The sequence below is a fragment of the Phacochoerus africanus genome, chromosome X (genome assembly GCF_016906955.1).
Source record: "Phacochoerus africanus isolate WHEZ1 chromosome X, ROS_Pafr_v1, whole genome shotgun sequence".
NCBI lineage: Eukaryota > Metazoa > Chordata > Mammalia > Artiodactyla > Suidae > Phacochoerus > Phacochoerus africanus.
Genome location: NC_062560.1, coordinates 35,892,528 through 35,913,741, shown reverse-complemented (window position 1 = coordinate 35,913,741; position 21,214 = coordinate 35,892,528). Strand labels below are relative to the sequence as shown.

The 21,214-nt window shown below is 45.0% G+C and overlaps 1 protein-coding gene across 1 annotated transcript in view; it reads right to left on the bottom strand.

Moving 5' to 3' along the window:
- Window positions 1-13,870, bottom strand: part of LOC125118364 (cytochrome b-245 heavy chain) — a 38,376-nt gene extending 24,506 nt beyond the window's left edge. The window contains exons 1-4 of the mRNA XM_047764747.1: window positions 13,727-13,870; window positions 10,933-11,028; window positions 9,342-9,452; window positions 856-940 (exon numbers count right to left, since the gene is read on the bottom strand). Of these exons, the coding sequence (XP_047620703.1) occupies window positions 856-940; window positions 9,342-9,452; window positions 10,933-11,028; window positions 13,727-13,771 (337 nt within the window). The 5' untranslated portion in view covers window positions 13,772-13,870. The remainder of the gene's footprint in view (window positions 1-855; window positions 941-9,341; window positions 9,453-10,932; window positions 11,029-13,726) is intronic.
- Window positions 13,871-21,214: the final 7,344 nt, after the last annotated feature.

The window sequence follows — 21,214 nt, the reverse complement described above, 5'->3', positions numbered from 1 at the left end:
ATAACACAAAATATATAATACCTATAAATACATGAACATATAATAATAACAAAATATATAACACCTATAAATACATGAATACTATTATATGCATATAATTGTGTGTGTATATATAAATACATATATATTTATGTATATATGACCTATAATAAGAAAGCAAGTGTTACGGTGATAAGGCTGTCTTAAGAGATTCTCAGCTTGTAGGCTATGTCCCTTGTAGGGCTACTGCAAGAAATCCATGAATGTACATGTTCAATCAAATATTTTTTTAAAAATGAATGAATAAAAGCTATTATATGTGGACTAACAAACAATTTTGATATTAAAAAGGGTGGAAAAGGGTGAACACACTGGAGTTTTATCAGAAGCGCCCAAGGAAGAAAGGTTTAAGACTTGAAAGAATACTTCCTGACATGGGGCTGGCATATTTTTTAACAGAAGTCATTCAAAAAATACAACGTATCCAATTACCCCCTAATAAATCTACCTGTTAAAGGCTCATCTCTTATTTAATTTAATTTATGGTTGTTAGTTTTAACGGCCACACCGGCAGCATAGGTAAGTGCCCAGGCTAGGGGTCGAGTCAAAGCGGCAGCCGCCGGCCTACACCAGAGCCACAGCAACACCAGATCCGAGCTGTGTCTGTGACCTACACCACAGCTCAGGGCAACGCCAGGTCCTTAGCCCACTGAGGGAGGCCAGGGATCGAACCCACGTTCTCATGGACATTAGTTGGTTTCTGCTGAGCCACAGCGGGAACCCCTGATCTCTTCTTTTGCAAAGTATCTAATAATGTAGAGGGAACACTCTGGTTCCAAGTTTTCTTTGCAATCTCAAATATCTTAATGAACTTACTGGTGTGAAGTGCAATCATCCACGCCACCATTTTATGAAAGGTGAGGTTCCTGTCCAGCTGTCTTCGAATTCTTGTTGAGCAGCACTTCGATTAGAGGGAAAAGAAGGAAAGCATAATTGTCAACAAAAAGGTTTTCTCTGCGCTGGGCATTAGACATATACTGTCTCATTTAATTCTTACAACCACCCTAAAAATGCGTCATTCTACCCATTCGATAGATGAGAAAACTGAGACTCAAGTAGATGTAATCATCTTCCCAAGGTGGAACAGCTAATAAGTGGCATGGCTGGCTTAACCAATGTTTGCTTGTTTGTTTGTTTACGGATGTATGTATGTATTTATTTATCATTTTAGGGCCGCAACCGCAGCATATGGCGGTTCCCAGGCTAGGGGTCGAATCGGAGCTACAGCTGCCGGCCTACACCACAGCCACAGCAACGCTAGATCCGAGCCGCATCTGCGACCTACACCATGGCTCAGGGCAACTCCGGATCCTTAACCCACTGAGTGAGGCCAGGGATTGAACCTGAGTCCTCATGGATCCTGGTCAGATTTCGTTTCCGCTGAGCCACGACGGGAACTCCTTAACCAAAGTTTTAGGTTCTCATATCAGTGACACGAAAAGCTTCTCATGGAATCCTAGTCATCTTCTTCTATACATCTTCAGTTTAAAGGTAGAGGTGTTAAATATTTGGCTTCCAAAAAATGTTCTGGTTTTACAGAAAAATAGAATCGCACGGAAAATTGTGCTTTCTCCACTACGTCTGGGTTAGTTCCACTTAGGGAGGGCAGACTGTTTGGATCAGGAAAGCAGATTCCTGGAACTGCAGAAATACTAGTAACGGAGACACTGAGGATTCCAGAAAGAGGAAAAAACAATTAGGTTTTATGGAGTGTCTTCTGGAAGCCAGGCAGTTTACGCATAATCATTACCTCGTTTAATTAACAAGGTAAGTATCACCGTCCTCGACACCAAGACTAAAGCTAACTGTCGCATTGGCTGGGATTCAAGTCTATTTGTCTTTAGTCATGCCCTTTTCCATCAAACCTAGCGGAAAGATAGGGTCACTTTGTTCAACATGTCTAAAAATCAAGACAAGAATTTTTGGGGTCTTTTTTTGCTAGGGCCACACCCATGGCATATGGAGGTTCCCTGGCTAGGGCTCGAACCAGAGCTGCAGCTGCCGGCCTACGCCACAGCCACAGTCAAAGCCATGCGGGATCCAAGCTTCGTCTGCGACCTACACCACAGCTCACGGCAACGCCAGAATCTTAACCCACTGAGCGAGGCCAGGGATCGAACCCACATCCTCATGGATCCTAGTTGGGTTCGTTAACCCCTGAGCCATGACGGGAACTCCCAAGACAAGCATTTAAGTGAGGTTAGGGCAGGTAAGGGAAAGGGAAAGGAAAGGGAAGGCAACCAGTACAGGGTGTATTCTCACATCAGCTACCGCTTGCATATCTTATCAGCGGGATCTCCCATCAGGAGACCCTGGGGGACAGCGTAGGACATGCCCCCAGAGGCTGGCTGGTCTGCTACCTGGGGGGTTAGGAAGCTGGGTAGTCATCCACCAACTCCTATCCATCACTGGCCGAGGGCTCTTCCCAGGGCATCAACTCCCTGGCAGTTCAAGCTTGTCCCAGGAAAGGGATGAATGAAAATCCTCAGGCAGAGAATGACTTGGGCTGGCAGGAGGTAGCTGCCCCATGTATTCGAACTGTCAGTGCAGAGGGAATACGGGCGCACCACCAACAGCAGCGGCTACAACTAAGTGTCCATTGATGGCTCGAAGCAGTGACTCAGGCTCTCATAGTAAGGGCTTCCTGGGTGAAATCACTTATTTTACATTTTTGTTGCTGAAAAATGGTCCTTGTTTTCTTACATAGCCTCATTGTCTTTTCTGTTGATTTCAAGTGCTGTACATTGTTCTACCACTTTGCATTTTTTTAAATTACAATTTTAAGGAAATCTTTTTGTCCTGTTTCCCAATTGCTAGGTTCCTCCACGGCTGTGCAGAGTTCTTGCAGCAGGCAGGATTCTAAGCTGATCCCCAATGACCTTACGTAATCTCCTCCCCTTGAATGTGGATGGGGCCTGACCTCTGAAGATGATGGGATGACACCCCTGTGATTTGGTTGCATTATATGGTAAAAGGGACTCTGAGAGGCAATGAAAGTCCCAAATCGACCTTAAGAGAGAGATTAACTGGGTGGACCTGACCCAGTCACGGGAGTGCTTTAAATCCGGGTCTCAAAGTCAGAGATGCGAGGCATGAGACGTATTTGATATGCTGTGGCTGGCTTGAAAATGGAAGGGGCCACCTAGCAAGGAATACAAGGAAATCACAGATCTGAGAGTGGCCTCAGAATAACTGTCAGCAAGGAGACAGAGACCTCATTCCTGCAGCTGCCAGGGACTGAATTTTACCAGCAAGAATGAGCTCGGAAGATGATTTTACCCAGAGTGTCCAGATGAGAAGTCTATCCAGTTGACACCTGGATGTCAGCATTGTGACACCCTGAGCCTAGCACTCAACCACAGGATGCTGGACTTCTGACCCCCACAGCGGCCAGCTAGGAAATGGGGGTTGTTTTAAGCCTCTGCGTTTGGGGAACTTGATTACACAGAAATGGATCATTCATAGGGTCTTCATTGGAATGACAGATGCGATTGGAGTCCCAAGAATGAGAGAATGGGAATCCACAGAGCCAGAAAGCCATGTGCCATCAGATCTATCTGTGCTGGATCCCAGCCCTCCCACCTAGCTATGCGACATTGCTCACGTCCCAGCTTTCTCACCTATATATCTATCATAGTTCGTCCCTCATAGGTCTGTTTCATAGATTCATTGAGAGCTGTTTAAGAGACCCTCGGTTGTTTAAGTCTTTGGCTGGCGTGGCATGGCTCCCCAGCTAGAGGAGCCATGTATGCTTCTTGTATGCAGAGCAATATCAACATGGACTTTTAACAATCCTTTCATAATAATCTGGGTAAGTGACATTTTCACTGATTTAGAACCTGAGATCATTATTCTAAGCCTACTGGGAGTTCCCATCATGGCTCAACGGAAATGAATCTGACTGGTATCCATGAGGACCCAGGTTCCAGCCCTGGCCTCGCTCAGTGGGTTAAGGACCCGGCGTTGCTGTGAGCTATGCTGTGGGTCGCAGACGAGGCTTGGATCCCACGTTGCTGTGGCTGTGGCTTCCAGCTGCAGCTCCGATTCGACCCCTAGCCTGGGAACCTCCAATATGCCGCAGGTGCAGCCCTAGAAAGCAAATAAATAAATAATAAAAGAATAAACCTATAGAGATGTATTTACCCACAGAGCTATACTTGCCACGCTGTTTCCTTTCCTACTTCCGGACAAATCATTCTGAAAGTTTGGGGGGAAAAATGTACTGCCTCCTGGATGCTGAATTTGAAGAAAAGGAATGCGGTTTTGTCCTGGTCTCTACACTGTCTCCATAGCTCTACCCTTATCACTATCAACACGGATCATCAAAAATATGAAATAATAGATTTCAATGCCCCTTATCAGCTTGAGGAGCAAACTGTTAGAGAAAAATTAACCGGGTGCCAGAAAAATGGACAGAGATGCTTATGAAATACAAGGTCCACCCAGCAGTACTCTACTCTTACTGGGGAGTTTTTTTTAAAAAATGCTATTTAATATGAAACACATACATTTTATTGAAGGGCAAAGCAGAGGCTCTTGGTCACTAATGAGCTAGTAGAATGAGTCCTACTAGGGCCCCAATCCCTAATTTTTCCTAGCCATTCTCCATAGGGTGGTCAGGAATGGCAAATACATCCAAAGAGAAGCCATAAACCATGCTTACATGGGGCTTCCAGCTACAAATTCTTCATCATTTCCTGACAAGGGGGGCGAGATGGTGGGTTGCTAGAGTGAAGGCAGGGCTTTGCTGCCTGTGACTGCTCAGATCTTTTTTCTTCGTCCCGACCAGGCAGATAGATACTGTTTTTACGCTTTTGAATCATTTCTGAAAATTATCACCAGCCACTTACTAATGACCCCAGCTGCCATCCTGCCCCATAGCTTCCTCAATGAACCACTCCTCTCCGTTCTGCCAATGACTCTTTCTTTCAAATGTATTTTCTTTATTGATTTTTTTGGCTGCACCCGAAACATGTGGAAGTTTCCAGGTCAGGGATGGAACCTGCACCGCAGCAGTGACCTGAGCCGCTGCAGTGGCAACACTGGACCCTTAACCCACTGAGCCACAAGGAAACTCCTGCCATTGCCCTCTAAAGGGAAGTTCCTCTGTTACTGTCACCTAGAACCTTGCCCAATCTCAAGAAGCTATCATTCGGGTGCCAGGGCGAGTCCTGAGTCATCTCAGCAGATTTCTATGCTTCATTCAAACTGCGAGAGCACAAAATTCGAAAAATTGAGCAATGGAACAAAAAAGAAGTGCATATTTAATGGAGCATAACATTAGCTTCTGTAACATGAGTGTTAGGGAAACTGCCATTTCTGTTTTATGTACACCTGGTCTCACCACAAGTGCCACAAATGAATCTGATTTAGATACTTATATGCAATTTGGGAGAAATCGTAAAGCCAGCCTTGAATCTACAGCACTCAGGCAAAGAAGGCATCAGTGATGTTGAAACCAGGTGGCAGTGTAGAATCTCAGAAAAATGCCAAGACCACCGTTTGATGTGTATAGCATTGTCTGTAATTTCGAAATTACATGCTTATTTTCGGTCTCTTCCATAAAATTCTCAGCTCCCTGAGCTCGGGGCTCCTTGATGCCTCACGCTCTACTCCCTCTGTCCGCAGTGCTGCATAGAGAGCTGGCCCTCAACAAATGTGTTAAGTGATGACTCACTAGTTGACAGGCGTAGTCAATTAATACACTTTTAGAATGTCATGCATACTCATTCTTGCATTTGCATTATCTCACCTGCTTTTTAGCTAAAAACAACACTATGAGACAGGAAGTCCAAGAGCCTTGGACCACATGCTTTGATATAGAGCATCGCTGAGGGCTTCTGACTTTCAGACTATATAAGGTTATGGAAAAGAGTGCACTCCCTCACCTTCCCCTCTCTCTCTCTCTCTCTCTCTCTCTTTCTTCCACTTTTTAGGGCTGCACCATTGGCATATAGAAAGTCCCAGGCTAGGGGTCAAATGGGGGCCACAGCTGCCAGCTACATCACAGCCACAGCAACACAGGATCCGAGCCGCATCTGCGACCCACACCACAGCTCACGGCAATGCCGGATCCTAAACCCACTGAGTGAGGCCAGGGATCAAACCCACGACCTCATGGATGCTCGTCGGGTTTGTTACCGCTGAGCCACTGCAGGAACTCCTGCCCCCTTTTCTTTCTGATCTTCAGGCCAGAACTTCCATCCAGTTAGAACTGGATTGGATTCTGCATGGCAACTTGAAATTATGAAGGCTTCTTTGGGGACTTCTGCCTGCTGAGCTCCCATTCCCCATCAAGAACAGAGCAGACTCGGAGTCTTTCCCACTATCTTTCCTGAGGTGAGCCAACCCTGGGGTTTTCTTTCTCCAGCTAACCAGAGGGATTAAGACGACTACAAACTGAAGTTCTGTGACTGTTGAATTTGCATAAAGGCCTACTAACAAAGCCTTGAATCACAACACCCTTGCCGGAGTTCCCATTGTGGCTCAGTGGTTAACGAATCCAGGTTGTGGGTTCGATCCCTGGCCTTGCTCAGTGGGTTAAGGATCCGGCGTTGCTGTGAGCTGGGGTGTAGGTTGCTGATGCAGCTCGGGTCCCACGTTTCTGTGGCTGTAGTGTAGGCCGGTGGCTCCAGCTCCGATTCGACCCCTAGCCTGGGAACCTCCAGATGCTGCGGGAGCAGCCCTAGAAATGGCAAAAGACAAAAACAAAAACAAACAGCCTTGCCACTTCTAGCCTTGGTTATTCAGTCTGCCCCAACATTCACATAGATGATGGGCTTTCTAAGACCATAACATCACAACGAGGGAGTTTTGAGTTTAGGTGGCACATAGGAAAGTGAACAGGCTCTGGGGGCACAAGGACCTGCGCTGGAATCCCTGCACTCTCATTTAAATTGCACCCCCACTTCACAGGCCTGACATGAAGATTTCACAAGGTGAGGTCTACGAAGCCTCAGTAAACGGCAGCTATTATCATTTCCAACATGAGTCGCGGCATGTGCACGCATTTTAATCCCAATCAGAAAAGAAGATTCTTTGCTAAGTTTACATTTCAGGTTGGGAAATCTGGAAGGAGGGACACATCCCATCTGTAAAAGAATGTTACTCGCTGCTTTTTTTTTTTTTTTTTTTTTTTTGGCTACACCGGAGGCATATGGAAGTTCCTGGGCCAGGGATTGAATTGGAGCTGCAGCTGTGACCTGTGCCACCAGAGAGACAATGCCAGGGCCTTAACCCACGCAGGAACTCCCAACTTGCCGCTTATTTTTAAAACTATATCCTTACAGATCTCTCTGGTGAGAGAGCCGAGCGTCTCTGCAGTTTGAAGAGCAGCCCATCTCACCCCTGTCTTTAGAGACCCTCATGAGGATCTTCCTTTGAGGCCACAGGAAGCCTCAAAGTGACCATTACAACATTAGCCATTCATGGGGATGGCAACGCAATGGCGGTGCAACGTGGGCTTGTGGGGCAACGAGGATGTCTTAACAGGTTGTGCTGGTGAAAACACGGCCTGTTCCTCAGGGTTTACTTCCTTTACATAGAAAGTCTTCGAATGGGGGGGGGGGAGCGGGGTGGATAAAAAGTCTACAGTCCACGAACTTCATTTTGCAAATGTTCATTAGGCACTTGCGTTAGAGTTTATAGGTGGCTTGTCAAGAAAACTTTTGACAAGGTCAAATGGACTTTTACCTCTCTGGTTTCTTAGGTGGAGAAGAGCATTTGGAAATCCTTGTCATCAACGTCTACCGTTGGTTGTAGCCTACGAAGCCTATATTAGCAAAGTGAATGCTGTAGAGTTCTTAAAGAAAAAAACCTCTTAGGGTCAGTATGAATTCAGTGAGACTAGGGAACACAAAGCAGAGATCAAGGCAAGGTCTAAGGGTCATTGACAGGTTAGATCACTTTCCTTCCCCCATGAAGTCTTTGCTTGCCAGTCAAAGTATTGGCAATCAAGTATTAACACCTCAGCTATTATACACTTAAGGTCTTAGTTCACCAGCCAAGCTCCAGCTCTCCTTGCCAGCCTGACCTCAGACACCTGCCCTTTACAGTCCCGACACTACCAGCAAAGTAGATGGCTCACGGCTCTCCACTGTAAATGACCTCTAATTAATAGGTCATTTTTTTTAAAAGCTAGTTACTATAAAACATACATTTTATTAAGAGGAAAAACAAAACACACACAGACGACAGGAAAAACAGGGGCTACTAGTCACTAAGGAGTAGCGGAAAGGGTCCCACCAGGTCATCCATCCCTAACTTTGGGATGGGGTCAGGAATGGCAAACACATCCAAAGAGAATCTGTAGGTCGTGCTCACATGGGGCTTTAAAGGATATGATTTCCTCGCCATTTCCTGTGCTTTTGTCCACACTGTCTTCTCCATGCAGAATGTCTTTCTCTTTCATTTATACCTCTTAGAGGCTTATTTATCGTTCTAGGCCCATATCTGATGCCACCTTCTCTAAGAAGCCTTTCTTCCTCCCCTAAGGCACCTGATATAATTTCCCCATCCTTGTTCTGATTCCCTGTGGCTCCTAATTTGTAATGTTTTGTGGGACCCATCATATTTTGGTTTGGTTTGTATCATTAACTTGAGTACCTGTATAGATTTTAAGTTCCCCATTTCGCAGCATTCTATAATAATATCAATAAAAATTCGTATACCATTTTATAGATTACAAAAGCTCTTCCTACATAATCTTTTTTTTTTTTTTTGCTTCTAGCAATGGGTTAGGGGCTCACTAAATTGTTGAAGTGAGGGTGAAAGAGCCCGGGGCATTTAGAAAGCTCTCAACTCCTCCATCCCATGGGCCTAACACCTGTCACATTCATTATACAGTAACTCAGAGCTCATTGATTCCATTTTCTTGGGATGTTATCAACAAAAGAGATTTGCTCTGCCTTAAAAATTCTGAAAAAACATGGCGCTGTAAGATGCATTCCCAAATTTCATGTCAGTTTCATAAATCCCTGTTAATATACATGTCATATTATGTACATCTGGGTGTGTGTGTGTGTGTGCACATGTGCTTTATGGCTATTGGTGAGATACAGGTTGATTGGTTGTTGTTTTTGTCTTGCTTTGTTTTTAATGCCTGTTTTCCAGGTTAGATGTTTGTCCCAGCAATAAATAATATAAAAAGAAAACCAGAGAATACAGCCTGGCTTGGGTCATGAATATTGTACCGAGGTTGGAATCCTCCCAAACCATTGGTTTGCTTTTCCTAAAAAAGGGCATTTCTCTTGATGGCCTTTGCAACTTTGAGGAACTCAAATTTTGTAAGCGTCGGCTCTTACCGCACTGGAACCCCTAAGGAAGGAGAGCAGGTTTCGACAGACTGGCAGCAGAATCAGCATGCAGTTGAAATTCAGGCAGGCGGCAGGGGCCCTGGCCAGTGCCAGCGCAGACTGGAAGAGGCAGGATAAGAAGCTGGATGACTCCTGTGAGCCCAGAACACCCCCCTCTCCACTCCCCAGGGTTCTCAGCATGAGGCCCACACTCCAGACACATCGAGTTATCTGAGAAGGAAGGTCCTTCAGAAACAAGGGTTTATTTTTAGGGCCTGCTGAGATCCTTTGTACTCTGGCCCTTGCCCCCTGCCCCCACCCAACCTTGTACTGTGAACATTTTTAAACATAAAGAGAATGTGAAATAATTTCACTGTGAATACCTGTTTACTCATCTCTACCTTTGACATTTTACTCTGTTGCTTTATCGCCTGTCTGTTCATTCATTCATCCATCCATCTATCCATCCACCAACACACAGTATTTTTCATGCATTTCAAAGTTAGTTGCAGACATCAGTTTGCTTCCTCCTCCACACTTAAGCAAGCACATGATTAACTAGAGTTCGGTATAGAAACTGGGGCTTTGTAAAGATTTTCTTAGCCCTTAGACTAACCTCAACATTAACTTAGGCTGCTATGGTGTAATGCTTTGGCATTGTTCTTTATAATGCCTGAGGAAGTTGCATATTTTAAAAGAGGGAAATGTGTGGTGGGGGGGCAGGGAATCATCCTTTTCAGCATCTACCTGAATAAGTTAACAATTATAATAATGTGGTATATATACATTCTTTTTTTTTTTTTACTTTGCTGTAATGTAGAAAATTGACAGAACACTGTAAACTAGCTCTAATGGAAAAAATTAAAATCATTAAATGAAAATAAGAAATTACAAATAATACTAATAATGTGGTATAATCACGTGATAATTATTTATGCATATGATGTATGACACATAATGAATACTATGAAGTAACGGTTTCTGCATGAGGTCATAAATGCTATCCTCTGGGGGCAGCCGTAAGTATAATTATTTTCCTTTATGATGAAGAAGAGCTCTGGCAGTTCAAGGAAACTGAGAATGTTAATGGAGCCAGGAAAAGTTGGTGGCGGGTCGGGGTGGGGGTGGGGGGCTTCGCTCTGCTGGCCCAGCCAACAAATGTGACCTTTGGGCAAGTTCCTCAAAAGCTCCCTCTGTAGGGAGAGGCTTATTTCCTGAAGATTATTTCAAAACTGGTCACTAGGAGTAGAGCTGTCCATGCACAAAAGTAGTCAGATGATTTAGAGAATATAGAAAGGCCCATTTGGTCCACTTGTGTCACCCCTAGATCAGGCTCGCCAACCTGGCCATCCCTTCCAGAGTCCTTTGAGCTAAACACAGTAGTTCTCGGGAGGGGAGGGAAGCTGCTTGGGATGCTCAGCCACATTTTTTTTTTTCCCCACCCTGGAAGCCCTAAAGACTCTCGCTCGGGTGGGTGGGTTGCAGTGGAGGGGGTGAGGATGCTGGGGCTGTCTGGGTTGGTCAGAATTACTTATTTACAATGTTAAAAGGAAAAGGAACAAGAACCACTGATTAGACATGTGAGCTGGCCAGTACTTACCCCAAGAAGTTTTCGAGTGTAAATGTACTCTTTTGATGTATCATATAGCAGGTAATAGTGGACAAAGAGGAAGACGTTCAACCCCAGCCATACCAGCTGCACAAACAGAAATGGTTGTGTCAAGTTTGCAGGTTTCAACAGATAGATTTCACACTAGTTTGGAGTCAGCCCAGGGTCAAGACTTCCCCAAGCATGGCCTTTGACAAAGACAGGTTACAACGCTGGGTGGAACCGGCTTCGAGCCAGATCTTTCCTGCAACAAATCACTACGCGACTCCACAGTGTCCCCTTTCACCCTGTGGGGTCCCCCATGATTGTTTTACTATTTGGCCAGTGTGCCAAGTTATTATCAGTCCCTCTCCCCTCCTGTCTTTCTCCTCCTCTTGGAAAGGCAGATGATAACAGGTGATGCTTCTCAAAAAGAGAAGGGAAAGGAATCTGTCCCCATGCTGTCCCTGCCCCAGCAGGACTTTGGGTTGGCTTCTCATAGGTGTGATCACCTCCTCCGCCACACGGCTCCAGAGTAGTCATCTTTTCTTAGCTGTACTTTGAAGCTATTTAATGCCCTTTGACGCTTGGGAAGAGTCTCTCTTTTAAAGAAGGTACCCGAATGACTTCTCTATTCCCTAACCTTGTCATTTTCGCTCTTGTTTTTCCAGCTGTGTCTTCACTTTCAAGGGTATGAGTGTATGATTGAGATGAAGGTCACAGGACACCTGCGATGGGAGCTCAAAGTATAATTTGAACTTCTTTTCTTTTTTTTTTTTTTTTGTCTTTTTGCCATTTCTAGGGCCGCTCCCGTGGCATATGGAAGTTCCCAGCCTAGGGGTCTAATTGGAGCTGAAGCCGCTGACCTACACCAGGGCCACAGCAATGCGGGATCCGAGCCGCGTCTGCAACCTACACCACAGCTCATGGCAAAACGCCGGATCGTTAACCCACTGAGCAAGGGCAGCGACCGAACCCACAACCTCATGGTTCCTAGTCGGATTTGTTAACCACCGCGCCATGATGGGAACTCCTGAACTTATTTTCTATGGGAGTCCTCTGTTTTTAAAATGGGGATAAGAAATCAGGTTAACAGCTCTGAGTCCTCAGAACAAGTCTATATTGCATTAGAATGTTGATTTGGCTTAATTTTTTAATGACACAATATTTGTCATTACATGTTTTTATTATTTGTGCCACTAGTTTCTCTCTATCTCTAAGCTCAAAGATTCATATTTACTTTGTGAAAAATTCCTTCAAAAATTTCATTCATAAGTGTTCTTTATTTATTCTTTTTCTTTTAAAGGCTGCACCCACGGCATATGGAAGTTCCCAGGTTAGGGGCCAAATCAGAGCTACAGCTGCCGGCCCACAGCCACAGCCACAGCAACACAGGATCCAAGCCATGCCTACCACCTACACCACAGCTCGCAGCATCCCTGGATCCTAAACCCACTGAGTGAGGCCAGGGATCAAACCTGCAACCTCATGGTTCCTAGTCAGATTCGTTTTCACTTCACCACAATGGGAACTCCCACAAGTGTTCTTTCTAACATCCGTATGCTACTTTAATTGGCTGTTTGGAAAATCTCTTCATAAATCACATTTATACCTTCCCAATCATCCATCACTGCTTTGCTGAGACCACTATCTTAAAATAATAGTTGATCTTTGCCATGTTAAAAACTAAAGAAATCAACATGTCTATTTGAAAATCAGCCATATATTTACTTACAAAAATTGTTTCTCAAGCTAGATTATATTGATTTATATCTGTATATATATCATATCTATACATATGTGTCTAGATAGCTTATTTCAATTTCCTTCCCTTGAATTTTTTTTTTTGTCTTTTGTCTTTTTTGTCTTTTGTTGTTGTTGCTATTTCTTGGGCCGCTCCTGTGGCATGTGGAGGTTCCCAGGCTAGTGGTTGAATCGGAGCTGTAGCCACCGGCCTACGCCAGAGCCACAGCAACGCGGGATCCGAGCCACGTCTGCGACCTACACCACAGCTCACGGCAACGCCGGATCGTTAACCCACTGAGCAAGGGCAGGGACCGAACCCGCAACCTCATGGTTCCTAGTCGGATTCGTTAACCACTGCGCCACGACGGGAACTCCCTTTCCCTCGAATTTTTAAAAACCTCACTAATAACTAAAGTTTACCTCAGAAGAAAGAGGATCTTTTTTTAAAAAAAAAAGGAAGTAAAGAACTTCAACTATTTTTGGTGTAATGAATGAAATAAAGGCCAATTTCCCATAAATGAGCCAGTCTTGTATTCGTTATTCGGAAAATGGTATAAAATTTCAATTGCCCAGTTTTTAGATGGTATAGATACAGAGAAAGCAGAGAAATCTGCCTCCGAGTAAACATTAAAAAGCAACCGAGACTCGGGGATCATTACCATGAAATGTCTTCTACTCCCTCAGTGAAATGCTGGCTAATTTTTTTTTAATTGTTATTTCCCCAACACATTTTTTTTCCCCACTGTGCAGCATGGTGACCCAGGTGCACATACATGTATACATTCTTTTCTCTCCCATTATCATGCTCCGTCATAAGTAACTAGCTAATTCAGCACAATCTCCAGAAATCAACTCGGTGACGCGAGTCCCCAGATGCGTTCTTTCCACGAATAAGTTTGGAAGGGTGGACTCAGTCAGCTTACAGATGGATGCAGGCTCCCACAGTAAATCAGTTTCAACACAATTTCTCAAACAAACAAAAAAGCTTGGCTCTCCTCTTGTTTCCCAGAGAACCCAGACAAGTCAGAGAATTTGTCATGTCTTTCTCCCTGGTACTTACGATGACAAAGATGGAGAGGCCCTCATTCACAGCCCAGTTCCCCATGGTGGCAGAGGTTGAATGCCTTGAGTCTGCCTTTCTTCTCTGCTATGCTTCTTCTTTCCACGAGGAAATGAAAACAGCAGCCTTGGGGCAATCAGTTTCCTTTTCTATTATCAGAAATTAGCAAATCATTGGTCAACTGCAAAGCTTGTTTCCATAACAAATTTAAATCTTTAAACCACACACACACAAAAAATGACAGAAAAAAAAAAGTCTACAGTGATCCAATCACAACTAAACACAGGGGGAAATGAAACTACTTTCTACAACTGAGAGACAAATAACAGTGCAATTCATGGTATTTTACCCAGTGAATTAACTTTTTGACCGATTGGTTATCAAGTGGCAATTTTTATTTTATTTTATTATTTTATTTATTTATTTTAGGGCCGCACCCCAGGCATATGGAGGTTCCCAGGCTAGAGGTCAAATCGGAGCTGTAGCTGCTGGCCTACACCACAGCTCACAGCAACGTCAGATCCTTAACCCACTGATTGAGGCCAGGGATTGAACCCGCAGCCTCATGGTTCCTAGTCGGATTCGTTTCTGCTGCGCCACAACAGGAACTCCAAGTGGCAGTTTTTAAAAAGCCACTCAACTAGCCATGACTTCGTGCTGGGCAAAAAACATTAAATAGATGTGATATCTTTTGACAGGCTGGGGTGGCATTTACGGTCTTGTTGAGAAAAATAATAACAAGAGTGATGGTTGATATTTAGAAGGCTTACATTATGTCAATTTTCTCATATGTACATGCGTATACATGTGTTTGTACAGATACACACAGATGTATGTATGTATGGCTTAAATATATGTATGACTTGATGCATATGTTTGCGTGTACACACAGAGATACACATACACAAACATTTAAATGCAGCATCTAAATAAATTTCATTCTAACAATTCGACCCTCTGAAGTTGTTCCTATTATTATGATTATATTTACAGATGAAGAAACTGAGACCCAGAGAAGTTAAGTTACAAGGTCATGGTCAGGCAATTAGGAAACTGGGGAGCTGCGATTTGAAATCCAAGCAGCTTGGCTGTACTCTTAACCATGAGACCAGAAAAACAGCCTGACAGTGCCAGCGCCATCCAAAATCACACCCAACACAACCACGGGAAATGAAAACGCAACCAATATACCAACATGTTTGCCTGACTAGTATTCCCAGGCAGACATGACATCTTTCTAGAAAAGGCAGGCGAACAGGGTCAGAATGAAGGTTTGTCAGAGGGGGTAGGTGCCAAAAGCCAGGTTTAGTATTTTTCCCTGCCTCCCGCCCAGTCTTCAGGATCTTGAAAGAGACAGCAGGGTAGGATGGTAGCCCTGCTCTGAGATCAAAGTAGACAAATTGCATCAGGATGGTCATACAACAGCTGAAGTGAATCGAGAGGTAAGAGAAAAAACTGAAGGAGCACATGGGACCAAGAGAAGGAAAAAAGACAGAAAGACCCGCAGGCTTTGGGTTGTTGTCTATGAACCACTTGAGACAACCAGCAGAATGCTGACCATGAGTAAAGTAATGTAATTTTTCATTTTTTACATACTAAAGGAAAGGTACTCAGCTGTGACTTTCTGCATGGCTCTTGAACCCTGTGTAACCCCCATAAAGGAGAGTCAGCTTCATGGTTCAGTTACACATGGAGATGAACTCAAAGAAACACAGACAATCGAGTTACATGTCAGCTATTTGCCTCTCTGCTCTGGGATCTATTCCCCACGCTCTCCTTGCTCTGCTCTGTTTCAGAGAGAATTGTATTCTCCAGGCTCCTTGGCCCTCTGGCTTCTGGGACGTTCAGCCAACACGAAGGATGAGGAGCAGGAGAGAAGCCAGAGTGTCTCTTCCCCCCGCTTTCTGCTCCAAGGGGCACCCCGGAAGTGGCTGCATTTCCAACGGAGGCTCCAGCTCCCATCAGCCAGCCTTGCCCTCTGGGGCCCGAGCTGCTGCCCACCATCACCCCTGCGGTTCCAGCTCCCGCCAGAGGACCCTCGCTTCTGGGGTTGAGTTACGCCATCTCCTCTCGGGTTCTCTCCAACCCCCGAGGGTGCCCATCGCTTCCCGTAGTTGCTCATCTTTATGTCGTCTCTGCACCCACGCTGGGATGCTCCACTCTCTCATCATCCGTGTAACACATTCCTGGTGTGCAATTCCCTCTGTTGACACAGAGGGGTTTCTGTTTTTCCGACTGGACTTGGCCTGATACAGAAAGGAATTCAAACCAGTACTCATTTTCTCATGGAATTAAAGAAGAGACACATACATGGCTCATGAGGAATAAAACACCTTAAAATCTGCTCTCCCTCTTCTGCCACTCTCAAATTCGTCCACGGGGGTGGCTCTTTGAAATTTCCCCAAATCTTCCCCTTACTATCTCTCTCCTCTTTCCTCTTTCCCAGCTTAATGGTTGATTCTCCATTACCCTATGTGTGTGTGTGTGTGTGTGTGTGTGTGTGTGTGTTTGCTGTGCCTGTGGCATTCACAAGTTCCCAAGCCAGGGATCAAATCTGTGCCACAGCAGCGACACCACCAGATCCTTAACCCTCGGAACCATCAGGGAACTCCCTCCCTTACCCTATCTTAATCTTCAAGTCCCTTCCTTATTTTTTCATCTGCCTCCTGACGCCCATGCCCTGCTGGGGAAGCAATGGGGAGGGGACCTCGAACGCTCACATACTAGGAAATAATGTTCCTTGAACATTCCCCAACTCCTTTCCCCTCCCCTCCCTCTACGGTCTGAGAAGAGAAGGCAAAAAAGAAAGAGTATTTTCCTGAGTAATCAACCATTCCTTCCTGGGGCTAGTTTTCTCCTTTATAAAAGTAATCACAGGGCTGTGAGCAGAGATGTCTTGAGAGCCTTAAGAACCTCAATCAGTTTCACAGCTGGAATGAAGAGTAAAATCTTTCTTTTATGGAAAGTAACTTCCCTTTGGAGAATTTCAATGTGCTCCGCTCTTGAGAAGACGGGTGGAGAGTTTGATAAAAGAGCAACAGGTATTGGTTGACTGGTATTGACTGGACTTTGAACCTCTATGCATTAGCTAGCAGTTTATCGTCTCCCAGTTACTTCGCCTTCTAGTGACTCCTAAGCTGTTAGTCTCACGTTAGGGATGAATATAAGGAAGCCCTCACCGCTTCCAGTGGGCAGTGATCACCACTACCAACAGGCTGGTGATTGGAGCCCTAGACACCTCTTGCTGAAGCAAAGAGGAGAGAAGCAGACGCCCAGTCTCTAGAAATACCCTGATTTTGCATCCCGAGTATAATTCCTTCTTGATTTGTCAAATTAAAAAATGAGACTCTTACTTTATTCCAAGAAGGATGTATGAAATGCTGAAGAAAGGGAGGTATGTTGCCACACCAAGATTCCTAAAGGATTTTGTTCCCGGTGATGATGAAAAAACGGATTTCTGTTCCTGTTATCTCGACTGGGTGTGCTCTTCTTTTCAGAATCGCCATGCTTCCACTCTGCAGGTGTCCATGCGTCATGTGGCCCCACTTTCCTTGCTTAAGAATGACCAATGAGAAGATTACGTTTCCCCACATATAGTGGTGGTCCAAGGAGTGGGCACTTGACCCAAACGATGTCCCTGAGAGTTATTTGCACCAGGAAGGCGTTGCTAGGGGCTATGAAGGAGGGCGAGGCCGATTTCTCTTTGTGAATGATGGATGCCTGCCACCAGCATAGACCGTCCCTACGACCCCGTGCTAAGAAGCTGCATAAGAACCATGCCAACACAAAATCAAATCAGTAGCTGGGGAAGGATGGAGAGAGACAGATATGATGCCGATGTTTGCATTCGTTGGGTCTGATCTACCTGAGACCCTGCCATGGAGATTGGCATTCAGGGTTTCATCTGAGCGCGCCCTTGGAGGTCCCCACCCATGGAGAGGAAAGAAACATAAGGAAACAGGAGTGGGCGGAAGGAGAAGTTGAGTTGTCATATGGTCACAAGAAGGCGTCAGCCATCCTGTGAGGCGATCTGAGGCTGGGATGACTGGATGATCCAGGGCAAGGCGGCTCTCTTCACCGAGACAATCCCGGTCGGTGCTGACAGCGGGGGAGTTAAGTCCTTACTTACAGGGAGTTAAGTAGGAGTCCTGTGGCGACTCTTGAAGTTGCCACATTAGAGCATCCAGCTCAGTCATACCAGCCCTACGTTCCCACCACTACCACTTCCTGCTTTTTGAAAAACCAGTTTGAGTCGGCTTTCTCCCACTTATACCTAAAAGGGTTCCTACTAAAGCGTGGTGTAACGAAACCCACTTTTAGCGCATAACCATGGTCTCAAAGGTTAGTGAAAGTTAAATAAAGTGGCTGGAATGGGATCCAGACGTTCTAGTTCCTGTTTGAAGGATAAAAATAACAAAGCCAAAGAAGAAATGTTTGGGGAGGAAGGGCCATTTACCGATGGAGGTGAGTAACGTCTTTCAGGACATGGTCTTAGCTGGTATTTTATTTACTAGAAAGTGAAAATGGTGATGAGGATTTAAAATTTAGCTCTTTAGGGGAAACGTGATTTGCACACATCTATTCAGCTGAATAAAGAAGAACACAAGGAAGGCTTACATGTTTTCTCTCTCTGATCACTGACTTGAATTTAAAACCTTGCAGCATGCTTCTAGTGTAAATTATTTTCTTTTGTGAAAAAAATTTGATTTTTAGACGTATCTTGGCCTTAACAACAGCTAACATTCGGGCAGCATTTTTACACATGCCAAGTGCCTTAGATGCTTTATCTCATTTACTTTTCACCATCACCCTATAAGGTATGCAAAATTATCATACCCATTCGTAGTAGGATGGCCATGCCCTCCCCCCGCCCCACCCCCAGATGTTTAGGTGCGTATTCCCAGAACCGGAAAATGTGTGACTTTACATGATTAAAAAAGCTCTCTGCAGACATGATTAAGTCAAAGATTTCGAGGTGGGGAGATTACCATGGATTATTCCCGATGGGCCAATGTAATCGCCAGGGTCCTTATTAGAGGGAGGCGGGAAGCTCAGAGCCATCGAGAGAGGAAGTGAGGCATGAAGCGGAGTTCAGAAAGGAGAGAAGACGCTATGCTGCTGACTTGGAAGATGGGGGAAGGGGCCGCGAGCCAAGGAATGCAAGGAAGGAAGCCCTAGAATCTGTAAGAAGTACAGAAATGGATTCTCTTCTGCAGCCTCTAGAAGGAACGCAGACCTGCCAACATCTTGATGTTAGCCCGGTCAAAGGCATTCCAGACCTCCGACCTCCAGAACTGTGAGAAAGTCTGTGCTGTGTTAAGCCAGTCGATCGTGGTGATTTGTCACAGCAGCAAAAGAAAGCTCATACACCATTTATAGACAAGAGATACGAGCCCAAGGAGATAAAGTAGCTTGCCCAGGATCACATGGCTGCTTGATGCCAGAGCTGAGATTTGGATCTGGGCAATCTGATGTATCACTGCTTATTTGAGCCACCAGAATCATCGTGCATGGCTAGGGCTTCACTGTAAATAATACAATCCTTTTACAAGCCTCAGCTGCTGTCCCAAGACCCCTGGATTGAACTCGGCTATCCTGTTGTCAGTTTGCAACACATACTATAAATCTTCCCTGCAGGACTGATCAGACTAGCCCTTGATTTCCAATCTCCCTCTGACAGCCCGGATGTCACTGACAGTTTCCTGCAATAACCACATGCGTGCAGAAGCCACAGGTGTTAAGTTCCTACCCCCAGTTTCTGCATATTTCACCTTGACCCGAGGGAGGAAAGCTGTGTCTTCACTATCATTTTTCCTTGCCCCGGGAGGTGTCTGAGTTCTCACGGCCCCACCTTGGGCCCTTACAAGGGCTCACTCTGGTCAAGCTCTTAACCTGTGACTGAAGGGTCAGCCAGATGAGAGAGACAAGGGTTGGCTCTTATGGCATTGCCGGCATTGTCATGGGATTCTGTCCAAGAGGAACGGCAAATCCATTTCACATGACCCTGTGGTCTAGCCCCCTTGATATTTTCAGCAAATAATGTCTGTTCTAACTAACAGGGTCTGACTGCTTGCTAAGGAGAACTTGAACATATTTCACGTGCAGTCACACGCAAAAATCTGGTAACGTGTATAACCACAGTACGATACTCAAGATTAGGAGTTATAACATGAATACAATATTATTGTTTAATCTACAGTTCATATTCAGAGTTTACCAACAATCCTAATAATGCTCTTTTGGTGATTTGGGGGCTTGTTTCTTGTGCCCTAGATTCCCATCGAAGGTCATGTATGGAATCCAGTGGCCATGTATCTGGGGTTCCTTTAACCTGGATCAGTTCCTCAGCCCTTATTTTCTTTCCTGATTGTGGCATGTCTGAAGAATAGAGACTGGTTATTTTATAGGGTGCCCCTCATTTGAAGTGTGTGTTGTCTTTGTTGTTGTTGTTGTTGTTATTTCCCCGACACAATTTTTGTTTTCCCACTGTACAGCCTGGGGACCCAGTTACGCATACATGTCTACATACTTTTTTCTCCCATTGTCATGCTCCGTTGTAAGTATCTAGACATAATTCTCAGGGCTACACAGCAGGATCTCATTGTTAATCCATTCCGAAGGCGACAGTTTGCATCCGTTAACTCCAAGCTCAAAGCCACAGTCATCAAGACAGTGCAGTACTGGTACCAAAACAGACATACAGACCAATGGAACAGAATAGAGAACCCAGAAATAAACCCTGACACCTATGGTCAATTCATCTTTGACAAATGACGCAAGTACATAAAACGGGAAAAAGACAGTCTATTCAGCAAGCATTGCTGGGAAACCTGGGCAGCCGCGTGTGTTGTCTTTGTTCATGACTAGATTCGGGTTGTGCCTTTTGGATGGGAACATGCTAGAAGTGGTGTGTGTCCTCAGGACATCACATTAGGAAGCACATGATGTCAGCTGGTCACATGGCTGGCGGTGACCTTGCTCTTAGGAAATACACACAGAAATGTTTGAGAGTAAATGCAGGCAGCTTGTTCTGAAGGGGTTCAAAAAATAATACGGAGAGAGAATGATCCGATAGATCTGACAACGTGGAAACGGTTGATAGATCTGGGTCTAGAGCACACTGGATGTCTTTGTTCTATCCTGATAACTCTCGTGCATGCTTCACATTGTTTTTAAACAAATCTCACATATTAGAAGCTGTCTTCAGTGTGTACAGATTGCTTTGGCAGCTGGGGACAGAGTTAGCTTTTGGGTGATGCTCCTCTTTGGTTAGGGAAAGCATTGTGATGGGATGTGGGCTGTTTTCTTTTTGGTGGTTCAAAGGCACTGCCTGGTCTAGGGGTTAGAGGTCAAGTCAGTGAAAAGCTAACCTGCCCAGAACAATAAAATCAAAGGGCGATGGCCTTGGCTGGAGAAACGGACGGTTTTATCTGAGAGGAGGCTCGTGCTGGAGGCTGGGAAAGAAAGTGTCATGATAGATAGAAATGG